This window comes from Epargyreus clarus, unplaced genomic scaffold, assembly GCF_041222505.1.
Source record: "Epargyreus clarus isolate Ecla_fem2 unplaced genomic scaffold, WU_Ecla_fem_2.2 ptg000007l, whole genome shotgun sequence".
NCBI lineage: Eukaryota > Metazoa > Arthropoda > Insecta > Lepidoptera > Hesperiidae > Epargyreus > Epargyreus clarus.
The window spans coordinates 11,083,674-11,100,588 of NW_027332215.1; the positions used below are offsets into that span (position 1 = coordinate 11,083,674).

The 16,915-nt window shown below is 35.1% G+C and overlaps 1 protein-coding gene across 3 annotated transcripts in view; it reads right to left on the bottom strand.

Annotated features, from left to right (window-relative positions):
- Best2 (bestrophin family protein) overlaps positions 1–16,915 on the bottom strand; it is a 76,255-nt gene that overhangs the window by 45,120 nt on the left and 14,220 nt on the right. For all 3 annotated transcript variants that reach the window (XM_073074594.1, XM_073074593.1, XM_073074592.1), the window contains exon 2: positions 9,647–9,757. Coding sequence is in view for 2 of the 3 variants with exons in the window: in XM_073074593.1 (XP_072930694.1) it covers positions 9,647–9,757 (111 nt within the window). In the remaining variant the exon portion in view is untranslated. The remainder of the gene's footprint in view (positions 1–9,646; positions 9,758–16,915) is intronic.

Consider the following 16,915-nt stretch of genomic DNA (forward strand, 5'->3'; position numbering starts at 1 on the left):
ATTTTTAATATGAATCGTTAGCTCATTTCATGGCATAAGAGTTTTGATATTGTTTACTTTCCTTGTCACACGCAATCTATAGAAAGATGTAACAGTAGTAGTGTTATGTAGTAAGAGGTATAGGTATAACAGGAGCCTCATAAAATGTAACTATGGCGATGTAACAATATCGAGTAAAAATGCCAAATTTTGGACACAAAAATAAATATCAATTTCAAGTATTTGTTATTGATTATAAGCTCTATATTGTTTTTATCGTTTTATTGTCTATTTCTATTAATTTTATTACAAAAGTACGGCTTAAACATGTTTTTTTTTTATTATTCTAGGTGTCTGTTAAAATGGAAAATGTATAAAGCTTCAAGGCTCGGTAGAGCCCTCAAGATGACATGCAATTGTATTTTTTTTACTTTATCCGTAATCTGTATAAAATTACGCAACTTTTGACACCTCTGCTCATAGTCTAGCTCAAGAAAAAAAATGTTTCATAACACGGACGGGACACCCACACCCTACTTTACAGCCCACCTGAAGTTACGTGGTTTTCACATCTCCCGCCTTATCACATTTTTGAAACCGTGCAATAGGAGGTGTTTATAAAAAAAATAAGGGTGACATAACCACTGCCGTCGAATTAAGAGTTCGACTATAAGATTGTTGATAAAGGTTGAGTAACAAAATCGTCTAATATAAATTCAAGTCTGAAATGTGATGACAAATACAAAATAATTATTATACTTATTTACTTTTGAGAGTTTCGTACCCAAAGGGTAAACAAGTAATTAATTAAAAAATCAAAAAACCCGACTGCATTATTAAAGTTAAAGTAGAATTTCCAAAAACGGTGAAATAGGCGTTTTATTATTTTTATCCAGAAAGCCAAATACATAGTTTCATAGGAGGTATCTGCTTCAAAATCAAAAGATGTTCAAACAAAATTATCGTATTTTATCCTAGTAGTGCTCATTTACGCTATATAAAGAATCTATGAGTAAAATTTCGAGCACTCTAAAGATCAGCGGTTTTCCTTTGCGTTGATGTTAATCACAGCAACACTACTCATTTAGTCAGACAGTCATCTCGATGTGTTATATATATATTTGTATATATTATATAATGTATGTGTAATATCTTTTAAGTTCCTTTATTTTGATAGGCCTTTCTTATTACTTATTTACGCTATAAAGCGAACCTTTGTGCAAAGTTTCAGAACTCTAAGTTGAGTGGTTTTGGCTCTACTTTGATTTCTAAAAAATGAAAAAGTCATGTAGTTAGTCAGTCAGTCAGTCACCTTGCTGTTTTATATATATATACAAATATGTTTTTAAATTCTCCGTCTAATTTCCTTTCATCTGATACTCTACTCAATAGGTTCGGTTAGCTTTTTTTTTTAAACTTGTTACTATTTCGCGGCAAAAATCCGCCATTTTATTTATTTTTTTCTAACACCTATCTAAGGACAGTCGGGTCGTTGAGACGTATATACTGACACCTTAACTGTCGAAATTCATCCAGCCGTTTGTTACATCGGATCAAATAAAGAAAGACAAACATACAAGATACGCGCGAAAAACATAACCCTTCCTTGGCAGTCGGGTAAAAAAAGAATCCTAATCTAAGTCTCCGCAGTCTGACCATCTGTCACCTACCTATTATGGTAATAGTTAAACACTTGAAATTTTACAGAGTATGTATAACGGTAGCCGCTATAACAACAAATATTAAAAATTAAAAAGCTTCAAAATAAACCGGGGTCGCCATACAAGAAACTGCTATTTTTCGGCGTTTTCGCTGTATCTATTTCGCTTTCGTAATTGTAATAGATAGACAGTTCAAAGATGCGTTCCTACCCCTGAAGACTAAGGAACACCTCATATAAATATGTCTTCACACGAGACCACTTAACACTTGGAATAAGACAGAAATCGTGAGGGTGGTGCATCCAGGGTCGAACTACGAAATCCTCCACCAAATTTAAATACGAGATTCGTGAAGTCTCATATACTCGGATCGTACAGTACAGGCACCCTTTTTATTTTGAAATGAAACCGCTGCAATGCTGCGGGACAGTAATGGATCGATGATGTATGTGATAAAAAAAAACGGCCAAGTGCAAGTCGAACTTTTATATGGCAGGTTCCGTACTACCAAAACTTTCATTATTTTTATTTTTAGTATTTTTTATTAAAGCAGGCATTAAAGTAAATGCAATGTGAAAAATTTAACTATCTATCTATTATGGTTCAATAGATAAAGCGAACAACGTGGAAAAATAGCGGTTTGTTGTACGGCGACACACATTTACTTTCAACTTTTTTATTATAAGTACCTATAGTTAGTATAGCGGCCACCGTTATACATACGAGTACATACCTCCATACTCTGTATTTTTTTAAGTGTCTATCTATTACGGCTCAATTAGACCCCTATTACAGACGGCCAGACAGCGGAGGCTTAGTGATGGGGTTTCGTTTTTGCCATCTGTGTACGGAATCCTAAAAAGTGACTCTATTAGATAGTAGATAGATTTGTGTTTTGTAGCGTCCGTGGCGTGGGTACTGGATAGCGAGACAGACGGGCGTGGCTCGATCGATTAGGTCCCATCGCTCCACACCGTGATTTATGTTATGTCTGGTTACAATTAATATTCGTGTGTGTAATTGTATCGCCGATAAATTGCATACCAAGAATTATGAACATTATAAAACGTGTCGTATGTGTCATTGTATCGCTGATAAATGACATACTAAGAATTAAGAAGCTTTGAAGAAATGTTTTGAGAGAATGATCTGTTGTTGATACCCAATTGATTAGGCTAGTCCTATTATTTTCCCACTGCTGGGATACAGATACTGGTCTGTTAGCTTATATGCCCTTATTGGGCATAACTTACTTTACATACGTTTGAGAACTTGTTGAGTATTTTCGTAACTCGCAAGTGTTTACTTAAGTTTGTTCGAAAATAAAAGCAATTGAAAATTTATTGAATTGGGTAAATATTAAGGAAAGATTCGTCAAACTTATCTCGAAGTTGAACGTCGATATTCATTGTCAAATGTACCATTTTATTGTGATGTTCAAAAAAATCAACATTCATTTGTTGCTTTTGTAATGAAACAAATGCAGTTAAAATTAATTGAACATACCTACTTTGAAGGTGGTAGAACGCTTTGTGGTTCGACCCGGCGGCGCCACCGCCACACCTTTTTCTACCTAATAACAGCAGTGTTAAGCGCTGCTGTGTTCCGGATTGAAGGGTGTGGTAAGGGAGACAGACTTTTCCGAGGCGTTCCAGCTTAGTCCTCAGGGGTAGTGGCGTATATGTGGCCGACCTCAGGTAGGAATATCTAATCCTGATTACAGATGTCCATGGGCGGCAGTAGCCACTTACCATCAGGTGGACTGCATGCTCGTCTGATATTCTTATATTATAAAAAAAACCTACTACTTCATAGTAAATAATAAAATCAAAAGAAAAAAAAGCTTTTATTACTTGGTTAATAAAATAATTTAAACCCGATGTATTAAATATTTACGTTTTTATATCAGACACATTTTTTATAAATAAAAGTAAAATTGGATTTGAGTTTTTTATAATATTTTTTATTCTACAAGTTAAGCCCTTTCATCTGACACCCATATTGGGTGGGTTGTCTTAAAATATGTACGCCGCCATTTCGTTACGGCGGCCATATTGGATTGACAAGAAGACTAAATTTATATGATATCTTTGTTACGCGCGACAATCAGGCGTATTAAAGATATATGCCAAATTTTAGCTCAATGGGACACTGGGAAGTGGATGAAATTTTGCTTGCAAGATCTCATTACAAACACCGGGACAGGTGAAACTAAATAAAAGCTTGTGAAATAGTTACATAGTGCTACAATTTATCAAACGTTCTCTACGTTTAACATTGTAAAAACAATTTCTAAACAAAATAATCCGCCATCGTTGTTGTAGGAAACTATCCCACAGGACTACAAAAAATAACGAACACACCGTCCAGCTTAGAGTTTGTCGCGTTAAGGCATAAGCGCACCTTTGTCCAATATTCCCTACTAGGGTTGGCGACTCTCACCAAAAAGATCGAATCTTGATTCGAATCGAAGTGTGATAAATCGATTCACAAAAAAATCGTGGCCTAAAGAGTCCATTCATCCAAGCCTAGCGAATAAAAAGTCGGTCAGGACAAAACAATCCTTGAAATACGTATCCATCAGTAAAAAAAAGTTTATAACACATTTGTTAATATTCAATCAACTTCAAAAAAATCGAATTTCAATTTTTAAGATGAAATATCGATTCACTGAATTCATCCATTACTGGAGATCTGGATACTGAATTTTTTTGATCAAAAAGATCGATTCTTCGATTAATCGAACTCAGATCGCCATCCCTATTCCCACCTGCAACGTGTCTATGTTGCCTACGTGTTTGCACACTGGCGTCGGTAGGTATGTATTGTAAATCGGAGCAATGGGCACCGAGTTCGCTGTGTATACGATTCACATTGTCCGTGTAGGTATATGGTATCGTTTACTGAAAAGGTTGCCCGAAACGCATTGTTATGACTGGAACGATGCTCTATAGAATTTGAAATTGAGGTAATATTCAGATTTCAGTAATTAGTTACACTGTCCAAAGATTTTGCAGCAATACAAGATATTGAAGTTCGAAGTAAGCCAATGGTTAATTAAATTGTTTCAAAGGTTTTTTATGACATTTTATAGTTAAGTATAGTAGTTAAGTAATTTTCGAATTATATTATTTGTAGGTAAGATAAAAGGAAACTCTTTTAAATACAACAATAATTCAATATGAGTTAGGGTCATCATGAGGGTCCCTGGCAGAGTATGGATTTTGCACTTATGACAAGATTTTAACTTTAGGGATCCCAAAACTTATTCTAGGAAAACTAAATCCTCATCAATCCAGATTGGAAATATTGTTAATCTTTTTACCCAACTCAAAATAGATACATATTGCATAGGGTCGGTAATTAATATGCTCCCCTAAATGTTGCGTCCCGGGCAGCTGCCTATCAGCCTGCCCCTACCTAAAATTCTAGATAGGATTTATAAGAATGAATGCAATTCATAATAACCCTACCGATTTTAGCAAACCCTCATGTAATGTTGCAGCTTGCAACAGTGAATATTATTTCTCTTCCTACTAATAATTTGGACAGGCACAACGAAACAAGAGCATAAGTGGTTTTTATTTTTGTAAGAAACGGATATTTCAAGACCATATCTGGAGGTCGTCTGTATATCATCATAATATGCTTACCTATAAACAAGATTACATCGCAATTTACAATGAGGTCAATAGGTTAAGAGTAAAATGACTTTTAATTAAATAATTTTACTGAGTTGTATATTACTTATATTACTAATTATATTACAAAGCAGTGATAGCCTAGTGGTTAAGAAACTCGGCCTCTCGATCGATGGGTCCGAGGTTTAAATCCCAGGCACGCACCTCTGATTTTTCAAAGTTATTCAAATGCGCACAGCATTAAAATTAATTATAACTTGCTAAACGAGAAAACATCGTGAGGAAACCTGCATACCTGGAGAGATTTACAAAAAAAAATCTCAAAAGGTATGTGAAGTCTACCGATACGTACTTGACCAGCGCGATGGACTATGGCCCAATCCTTCGCATTATGAGAGGAGACCCGTGCCCAGCAGTGGGGCAATAATGGGTTGATGATAATGGCTGAGTTGTATAATATTCTAAGAATCTTAGCACGCCACGTATTTAGGTTCTTGCGTTCTTATAAGATACACGTCAATATGTATTGTTCAAACTGGTTTTTGCGAGACGGTTCACACAGTTCGACCATTCTGTCCTTCCGAAACAATAATTTCAACGAAATCTTAATGATAATTAGGTTTATGCATCTATTTTATGTAAAGCTGTTTTGGAAAAATCCCGTCATTATGACGACAATAAAATAAAGTGGGTACTCATTTATGATTATTATTAAGTTTGTCCGCAAGTATAATAGCTAAATGAAATACGAAATACCTAACAGCAGGTGTTATATTGTATGTCTAATGAGGTTGGAATATGGCTATTGTACGAGTATGTTCAAAGGCCACTTGTACAATCGAAAGTGTCAAAATTATACGCGACTCTATCAGAAAAGTATACAAGCATTTATAGGTAACTGAGACGCCCGTAATCATCGCCGCATTCGAATTGTCTATCTCACAATACAATGCCATTATATGAGAGCTTGTAACACTATGTACCTATATTAAAACGAGCTTTTTTTTACAATGTTTCCTTTGGCGTATTATCTCAATGACAGCGTTATAATACTTCTGACACGTTAATTCTTTTGCCGGGTGAAATTTTAATTGAATGTGAATACCTAAAAAAAAGATTTAAAAACAAAATCGTTCAAAAATATGTAAGTTAAAAGCTAAAGCTTTCGCATAAACACTGAGTGTCAGAGAAATTTTATCAAACATTGAGATTTACCAATTACTATATAACTGGTTTGTTTTTCAATAAAATAAAAATATTGTAATTAAATGTTAGTCCCAGACATCTTAATTTCCTATAGCTATATATATGCTTGGATGATAGACGCAATAAGTCCGACTACATACTTGTAAATCAACTCAAGAACAATGAATAAAAAAAACATTAAAAGTTTATTAGAACCAGCAAATTATATCGCGGAAATGGCATCATTAGGCATAGCATTCACAGGTATGCGTTTATTTATAGATGGACATAATTATAAGTTGTATGAGTTATATTAGAAGATAAAAAATAACGAGTTATAATGTATACACAAGTGGAACTGAAGTGTCTGCTTGCTATTTCAAAATAGCCAAATACTCGAAACGCCTGTAATTTTAGAGGTAATGAATTGTGCAAAATACTTTAGAGAAAACTTTGTATTCTTCAAAGAAAGAAGTTAATTAGTGAAGGGTTTTGAAAAAAAATTGAACATATGTAAGATTTTTTTGTTTTGGATTTGGTGTGTAGGAAGGTCCAGCATATACCTACTTCTGCTCTTAATTGGTCAAGATCTTTATATTTTAGTGGCCGAAAATATTTTTAGTATAGGAATATCGTGTCTTTTGCATTCGATGTTTTGTTTGAATATAACTCTTTCCATAAATGAAAACTGAATACCTTTTATTATTGCAAATTGATTATTTTTATCATGGCAGTAAATAAAATTATTACATTTCTGTGCAGTAACAGTGTTGAATTTTGAAATGGTCCAGATTACCCATTTTTACTTTTAAAATAATAATCGCAGTGGTTTAAACAGGATCTACGTGGTACAACATTTTTTGTCTTTATTGTGCAACAGTTTCCTGGGTGTCATAGACCTTGAGACACTCACCCAGGTGTACTACATAATTAAATAGTCCTCTACGTAAGTAAGTGATATTAACTTGACAAACTAGTATCTCACTAGACTATGTTTTGTTTTCCTATACCTTTTACTTGCTTGAGTTTTGATGTACAGTCAGCGTCAAATAGTTAGAGACACTCAGGATATTCAAATAAATAGACGCAACCAAAAAGTCGATAATATCGGTACAAGCAAAGGTTCCTTATTGTTGACAACAATATAGTCGCTCAAAGGGCCGAGACGTTTAAAATGCCATATACATCGGTTCAGTCAAAACACCATAAACATAGTTACAGTCATCTCGCCAATGGTATCCAAGCATTCTAAGCGTTCAAAAATATGGAACATTAGAAAAATAAACTACTTTACTTGTTATAGAAATAAACAGTTTCTCAAATATGAAAACCTCTTTAGGCAACCTAATGTTATTGGCATGTCGTTCTATTATCTATCATTGTATGTCAATATCTATAATTCAAATCAATATCAAGTTTAATACTAAGGCAAGTTACAAATAATATATTTTGATGCAATATTAGTGCTTCGTGCATAAATATGGCTACATATCGTATTAATGAAACCACAAAACATCGAATTATATATTTGACCCGACCTAAACCCGATAGAAAACTTATGGGTCAAAATGGTTCAAGTGTGGGACATTACTTGAGTGCGAACCACCGCAAATTTAAGGACTCATGTTGAAGAAATTTGGGAGACCATGAGAGGACACAAATTTTTGCTACTATGCGGTACAATCCATGCGAAGACGTCTTTCTGATGTAATTCTAGCAGACGGTGGCTACACACGATTCTAATTAAGAAATAAATATAATTAAACCTAAAAAAATATTTTTTTAACACCCGATGAGTTTTGTTTTTCCTATCTGGATCCGATGTGATGGCTTTTGTATTAAATATATCAAAGCAAGCATTGAAGCACCACTTCATTTGACATATGGTGAATGGGAAAATGGACTCACACCAATTTTAAAATAAACGGTCCATATATGACTTGCACTTGACATTGAATTAATCAATTTACTTATCGGAAAAATGATTCATAATGAACTTTATTGCATGTCATATAAAGTCCATTTTTATTATGTGTTGCTATATTTTTAGCTACTTGGGTGCTACATATTTTTGATTACTTTGGTTGCTTCATACTTTTGAACACTTTGGCTGTTAGGCAACCAGTGACGTTGTGGTTGTCACGATTCTAATGCCGACTTGGATGTTATCAAGTATTCGGTGTTGTGCGTGCTCCGGTATATTTGTACACGGAGGATGGTCTGAACAATTTGATCGCTTTGGTTGAGCCATTCTTAATGGTCATATTGAATGTTTCCATGTATTTAGTAAACTTGACTGCTACGTACTATATGACGCTGACTGTACATTGAGTATCGGCATTATATTGAAGTGTATCGTATTGGACGCGACGCCCAGGGGCTTCGCGGAGGGGTTGTTGGGGGTCCACACCACATGGGGGTCCGTACCACTAAATGTCCATTTACTTTTTATTTTTAGTAGCTGTTATCATAGTGAATTTTTGAACTGTCTACAGCTGCCCAATAGTTAAAGCAAAATACTCCGAAAAATATCGGTTTGAAATGAAATGAAATTTCATTTCATTTCAGTGAATGTTTCACTGAAATTTCATTTCAGTGAATGTTTTTCATTTCAGTTGAACTGTCTACAGCTCAATGGATAAAGTGAAATACTCCAAAAAATATCGGTCTGTTGTATGGGGATCCCCGTATATTTTCAAGCCCTTTTTTATAGCAGCCACCTTTATACATACTGTGTTCCATCCACTACCGCCAATTTCTGTTTTCACCCTTTGGGTACGGAATTCTAATGAAAAGTTGTAAAAAGTAAAAATAAAAAGTCTGTTGGTTAGGAACAGGCAACAACACAGGATTGCGGAATATTTTCACATGTCTAATAAGAGTGATACCGTAACCGGGACGGATAATCTAATATGATAGGTATTTGGAATAAAAATCAAAGTCAATTGGGCATCGGGTAGTAAACAAAAGCTTACGATGTTTGATAATTGTAAAGATTATTTGTTAAGTGATAGACATTTAGAACTAACAACAATCAGTAGTTCGAAACAATAGAATCGCAAGGTGCTCTAAGGGGAAGTTCTAAATTGCATCTCTAAAGTAGGTACCAACTATACAGTCGAGCGAACTTGTTTCATAAATTTCCTAGACGCAGTCCATATTACTTACGGCTTAACTTACCTCTGTTGTTGTTCTGTGAGAGCAAATCGATACAACAAATTGATGGTGTAATACAGTGTAAGATATGCAAGTAACTCGCGCCACACCAGCTTGTAGACACTCCCTCGCCATCTGAAATAGAAAAGCAACATTAATCTAATGCATATACTCGTAATATATTAAAACAGCATAGTGGATAAGAAACTCCGCGTCTTGATTGAGGGGTCGGAGGTTTAAATCCCAAAGTGAAAGAAAAATCAGATATGCGTGATCTCTGATTTTTTCCATGTTACGTGCGTTTTAGAAATTAATTGTCATTTGCTTAAATGGTGAAGAAAAACATTGTGAGCAAACCTGCGTACCTGAGATATATTTGAAAAAAAAAACGTATTCAAAGGTATGTGAAGTCTAGTAATTCGCACATAGCCAGCGCGGTGTACTATCACCTAATCTTTCGTTTTCTGAGAGGAAAATTTTGCTCAGTAGTGGGTTGATGGTGATGATGATCATACTTATGTGATTATAATTAATTCAAACATTAATCACATTATAAAATCTTCCATTATAAATTAACTTTAAATACAAGTTTGTTTTACGGTGTATAAATTGCAAAGACAAGAAGATATATGTAAAGTTAGGTAATATTAAGTGAGCTGTGAGCATCATTGCGTTTATTTCAAGGACTTCAATAACCAACTTCTGCCAATAGTTCAGTTGATCTTCCTCGAGTTAGTCTTTTCAACTGCCAAAGGCGTAAGACCAATAGTAGGTAATATTAAGTGAGCTGTGAGCATAATTGCGTTCATTTCAAGGACTTCAATAACCAACTTCGGCCAATAGTTAAGTTGATCTTCCAGGAGTTAGTCTGTCCAACTGCCAAAGACATGAAACCAATAGATCTAGCCCATATTTAGAGCTTTTGTATGCCGATGAGATTTACATTTAATGGTAACGATAATTACATCACTGCTTGTTAAGCGTTACGCTTTGATACTTAATAATAGAAAGATACTTCGCGGCCTTGAAATTACATGAACCCACAAAGGGATGACATCATTTATTGTTTGTATTCTTGACAAATAAAAAACATTTTTAGAGAAAATTTACGTATAAATAACTAATACTACGTAATTTACGTAATAAGTATTTCAAACATTTTAGAACGGAGACTTTATTTATGCAACATTTTCAATTCTCAAAGCTGGTTACACTTTCTTGTTAGGAGTGATCAATCTATGTATTTTAATCATCTAAGGTTACGCGTTAATTATTTTAAGTGGAAAGATCTTTGCGGACTTTTTTAATTTGATATTATATTTAATTATTATTTTTATTTGTTGCCAAAACTATTATATTTCTCTATAATACTTATAACTAAGCAGATTTAATATAAACTTATTGTTTTATTTCTGTGTCACTTATTCATCATCATCAACCCATTATTGTCCCACTGCTGGGCTAAGGTTTCCTCTCAGAATGATTGAAGCTGGCCAAGTGCGTATTGGTAGACTACATATACCTTTAAGATTTTTTTATTATAAATCTCTCAGTTGTTCAGGTTCCCTCTCGATGTTTTCCTTCACCGTTTAAGCAAGTGATATTTATTGTACCACCACACACACACCACACCACAATAAATTATGTATGATATGATACGTAGTTATGATATGTTTCATTATTTTCAACAGATTTTAATAAATTTATTACTCACAGACATTGGAAGATAGAAAGTTCTTATATCAATTTAAATTTATTTAAATTACAATCGAGCAACTCAAAAGATGAAATATTGCACGACTCATGATGCGAAGCATCAGAGAGTGCTTTACGATCGAAAAAAATTTTTCGCTTCATTTTGGCGGCTATTTTTATTATTATAGCCTTGATAGTTCACGGAATCAAGATATTTTGCATACTATTGTCGAGATAATTTAATGGAGATTAATTCCATACTTTTTAAAAATTGATTTACTGCAATAGAATTGGAAAAAAACACCAAAATAGGTCAAAAAATTTTCCTGTCCGTCATGTGTGAAACCTGAAAACACTGTAACTTGTGAAAAAATCCATCATTTGAGTTAATTTTTTTAAAAAATTCAACCACCACACCGATATTGATTCGTATTTTCGACTCCTCATCTAGCTCGTATAATTATATAATTAATCCCCCACTGCTGGGCATAGGTCTATCAGAATGAAAAGCGTACAGGCGATCCACTATTCGAACCAAGTGTGGATCAATGGTAAACTACACAATGTCCCTGTAGTTCCGGGACCAGAATAGACCAGAATCCCCTGCCTGTCGTAAGAGGCGACTAAACGGAGGCTTCCGGGGTTGCGGGCGGCATGCGTGGGAGCTCGAACCGCTCGGCCAGCGACCCCGGGAAGGATGGCGGCATGTGTAGCCGTTGTACACACCAAAGGATGTGGCGAGCATATGCTCACCTGGGCGGAGCCCGATGGGGCAACGCGCATAGTGGGCTCCAGTTGCTTGGAGATCCCGGAGTCCTCAACGCAGCGCCGGGGGCTTTTACTGCGGTAAGAATCCCACATAAACCCGTGTCGCTCCCACGGCATGGGGTTCCTTTTGAATGTTTCGCCCTCGTAAACAAAACAAACTACACAAGAACTTTTCTATTATAGAACTCTCAGGCATGTCGCGTGATTCATCTTCGCCGTCTAATGTGATAATTAATTTCTAATAGGCACATCATTTTAAGGTCAAACGTGCACGCCGTAGATTTGAATACAAACACCAACGAGAGACCGCGAACTACATACCTATGAGTACGATACATCTCTCTTCCACTAGCAACTGTTTTGGAATTGAAGCGAATTTTTATTTAACAACAAGACATTCTGCTGTTAAAAATAAAATAAATCGGTTAAAAATAAAACTCTTTTCCTTTTTTTGCACCGATATTTCATTTTTCTTCTTAGCTAGTACCTCGCACTTACTATTGACGATATTAAGCGGTGTGAAGTAAAAAAAAATGTATGTGATTAATATAAAAAATCAAATTTACTTCGAATGTTGCCGAATATCGAACACCAGACGTAGATAGGTATACCAATCAACATACGAACCACCTCGATTGTGACGTCAAAACACCCTCCGAAGAGGCATTATTAACGCTTAGATACACTCTGATTAACTCCTGACCTATCCTACTACATCAAAGGGTCCAATTAGTAATCTTGGAACGTAGCGTGTAACGGGTAGCCTTGCACCGTGCAGGTTCGACACATACCTACCTCTGCATGCCTCCATATCTTAGTTGATACGACTATATTGTTAGAAATCTATTCAAATCATCTTATTATTAGTATTATTTAAATTAATTATTTTGTGTTATTTTCATGATGTGTTATTTTTATAATAATAAGTTAGGGTTAGCATAAATAAATAATAATTAAGAAAAACTAAAAAAACACACTTTTTCGATTAGCATCGCACTAAAAGCTAGAAAAAAAAATTAATGACAAAGAATTTAATATTACATTAGTAGAACATTGAACAATCAATCATAATGAATAGCCTCAAAATAAAATTATAATAAAATTTAAGTCATTAAAATAAAAATTCAATTCAGAGTAAAAAAATTGGGTGCTTGCAATTTTAAATGTTGCAATCATTCTACTGGCAATTATCTATGACAGAATAGTTATGAACCGCAGTAAAATGCATATCGATATAATGAGATCATTGAATCTTCATAAAAATAATATACAGTAATGTCTGACGCTCAAATTTGTGATGCCGGCTTTGCAGGTAGGTACGTTCCGTAATGGCCCCCATTTCGCGGCGAATATTTTGTTCTAACTGCGCCGAGGAAGTTGGATCGTTGACGTAGACCTTAGATTTTAGGAAACCCCAAAAAAAGTCAATAGGCGTTAGGTCAGGACTGCGTGGGAGCAATTCTTGTCGCCTTTCCTGGAGATTAATTTAGCTGGAAAAATTTCACTTCACTTACTCGTGACAGAGATGCAGTGACAGACGTGTGTGACGTTGCTCCATCTTGCTGGAACCATGTTCTTTGGTTATAGCCAGGAAAATTCTGCAGTTCAGGCATCAAAAATTCCTCTAACATCCTCACATAACGCTCTGAATTTACTGTAAGAGCATCTTCAAAGAAGTAATGGCCGATTTTCAAGCGATAACATTGCAGCCTATACGGTGACTTTTCGTGAATGAAGGGGTCTCTGATACTTACGTTTCGGGTTAGTTGCCCAGTATCGGCAAGTCTGCTTGTTTACGTGACCATAAAAATTGAAATGAGCTTCATCCGAGAATAAGATGTTGGTAAATGTTTTAAATCGCTTAATTGCTTGGTTAACGAATTGGCCTTTGAATGGCATCCTGGGTACATCCCCATCTAGCACCAATTGAATTTTTCAGGTCTGTAGCTGTAAATCTCTATTGTAACGCAGTCCAACGTACATGTGTATGCATGTTCAAACTTGCACGCTTCCAAATGGATTGGTCGGAATTATCATGCACAGACTGATTAATCCGTTCCACGTTCTCTTCCATTCTCGATACTCTTGGTCGCTCAGATTGTTTCATCCAGTGTTAAGCCGATCTCCTCAATTTTTTTAACCAATTCCGAATAAGAGGAATGCTTGGAGCCTCCTTTAAAATATGTAAACCTCGAAACTTGCAGATATTTCTTTGCGCTATAGTCGCAGAATTACTGTTTTTGTAAAGTTCGCCCACGCATAACACGCGGTTCGCTCCCGAAAAACGCTCCATAGCGACTAAATTCCCAAAAAGCGAGGCTACCGGTTGACATAATCCCCGCCCCCCCCCCCCGCGCAGTAACCTTAGCAAATATAAAATTTGTTTTGAGACATCTGTTATTTTTTTTTCACAAACGTAGTATTAAAAAAGTCAAAAGTAGCAGTAAGGATACCTTATTCGTACTAAATACAATATAAACAGATCACGTAGTTAGCAGAAACGTCCTCAATAACTTTTCAACACTTAATACTTCCTAACTCTATTTTGATGCCCGTAACTAATACAAAACCTATCCTATGTTTTGCGTACCAAAGATTCAAACTTGACAATTGTGGCGAACCCACTAGACGTTGTCAAATCTTAGTCGTGTAAATTGGATAGATAGATAATTAATAATGGCCGTAAGTAAAACCACGACTTTACTAAAGATAGTTGTTTAGTCCTCAGGGGTAGCGACGCATCTGTGGCCGACCTCAAATAGGAAAATTATCTTATCTGGGTTTGATTACAGATGTCCGTGCGTGACAGTAGTTACTTACCATCAGGTAGTCTGCATGCTCATCTGCTACTCCTATATTATAAAAAAATAGGGATTACAATCCTAACCCCGTACAATTTACCCCTTCGCTTTTGAAGTTGGTAAATAGTGTTCCAGCGAAGCAACAAAATTCGAAATTCCGCTGACTTGCCACTTCGCGACTTTCCCAGCCGTATCTCACCATGCCCGCTCTTATCTCCACGAGGTTATTTTACGTCACACGGGTAACAGGTTTCATGAAATTAGCATACTTGTGTTTTTGATAAGTAAAATAGAAAGATACCTTACCGCCTCAAAATTGAATGAACCCGCAAAAAGATGATTTATCATTTATTTTTTGAAATCTTGATAAATAAAAAACATTTTTTAAGAAAATTTACGTATAAATAACTAATACTACGTAATTTACGTAATAAATAAATAAGTATATATTTTGAACATTTTAGGGAGATTTTAAAACGGAGACGTGGCAAAATATTATTTACGCAACAGTTTCAATTCTCAAAACTGGTTACACCTTATCGTTAGGAGTGATCAATCTATGTATTTTACTCATCTAAGACTTGTGTATTTAAAAGCAGTCACATAAAAATATTGTATCGACTTTTATGCCACCGTGAACAGTGCTAAAGAGTAACAATTTTAATACAATACAACAATACTCGTATTTGTTGCGCGAGTGTTATTGTACTTGCAATAAACACTATAGATACATATCTATGCAAATACCAATCTTTGTTTAGCTTTAGTGGAATCAATAAATGAAAAAAAAGGAATATACAATTTAAAATTAATATTCTCACAAGAAAGTTATCCGAATAATCATACCTTTAAATCTATAACAGTATATGAAAATGAATGTTTATCTGTATGTCCTTTATAGAATCGTAAACTATGCATTAGATCATGTCATGATATTTGGCAAAGTTATTGGGCATGGGCTCACGAAGGTTTTAGAGTTAGTACGAATACATTTGGTACATTTTTTGACAATTGGCGCCTCTGTCATGCCAATGAAGGTACAAATTTTGAGTTATATGTATGTCATGTTATTTTTAAAACGGGGGCGAAGCCGCGGGCACTACTAGTAGATTATAAATTAAGGTCCATCCATAAAAAAACCGTCGTAAATACTTGAAATATTACTTTTTATCCATAAGTAGATTCTTAAATACTCAGGTATCTTTTACACAGGTATTTAAGAATCAATAAAGCAATTTACATTTGATTGATGTCCCTCGAAGGTTTCGTCTTCGTACAGCCCCATTAAGGGTAGAAAGTAGATACAGCAATCATCTTTCATTTCAAAGATTTCTTCGATTTCAAAGGAACGTTAATTATGTATCCCTGTAAGTCATCTACTATGGCGGAAAATCTCTTCAAATTGATTCGTTCTTTAACTTCCATTGGCTTCCGTACTTACTGTAAACAATTTTCTGAGCGGAATATCTGGAAAAATAAATGGAGCTACACACACCTAATCCTATACACACGTTCCTATACACACCTAATTACAGCCAAACAACATTAAAGTAACATATGAGTCTAAACTCAAACTAAGTGGATTTAGTAGCCACTGAAGATTACCTCATCCTCATACAAAGTTTCATTTTGGTATCAAAATTAGAAGTACAATAATAATTGACTTCAAGATTTACTTAATAAATACCTATTTCACTAAATATCCCAGACGGTGTTCGAAAAGTCTTTCAAAAGCTCTCTCAACATCCATAATGAAACAAAGAACCCTTGTTACTATCAAAAACCTTATTTGAAATGGGATTGTAATATAGAAATTGGAATCCTAAATAGTTCATGTCTCAAATGGTCAACTGAATTGTACATAAAAGACTAGCTTTCGCTTCTGACTGTACTTTGTACACTCGTACAGTCTTTCAATGGTTAGTTACACAGGAAGCCAAAAGAGTTTCGCTTTAAAAGGGACCCTATACTCCCAATAAAGTTCTCCCTTGTAAGAAATACTTTCGAACTCTGTTCAGCGGCTTCCGTG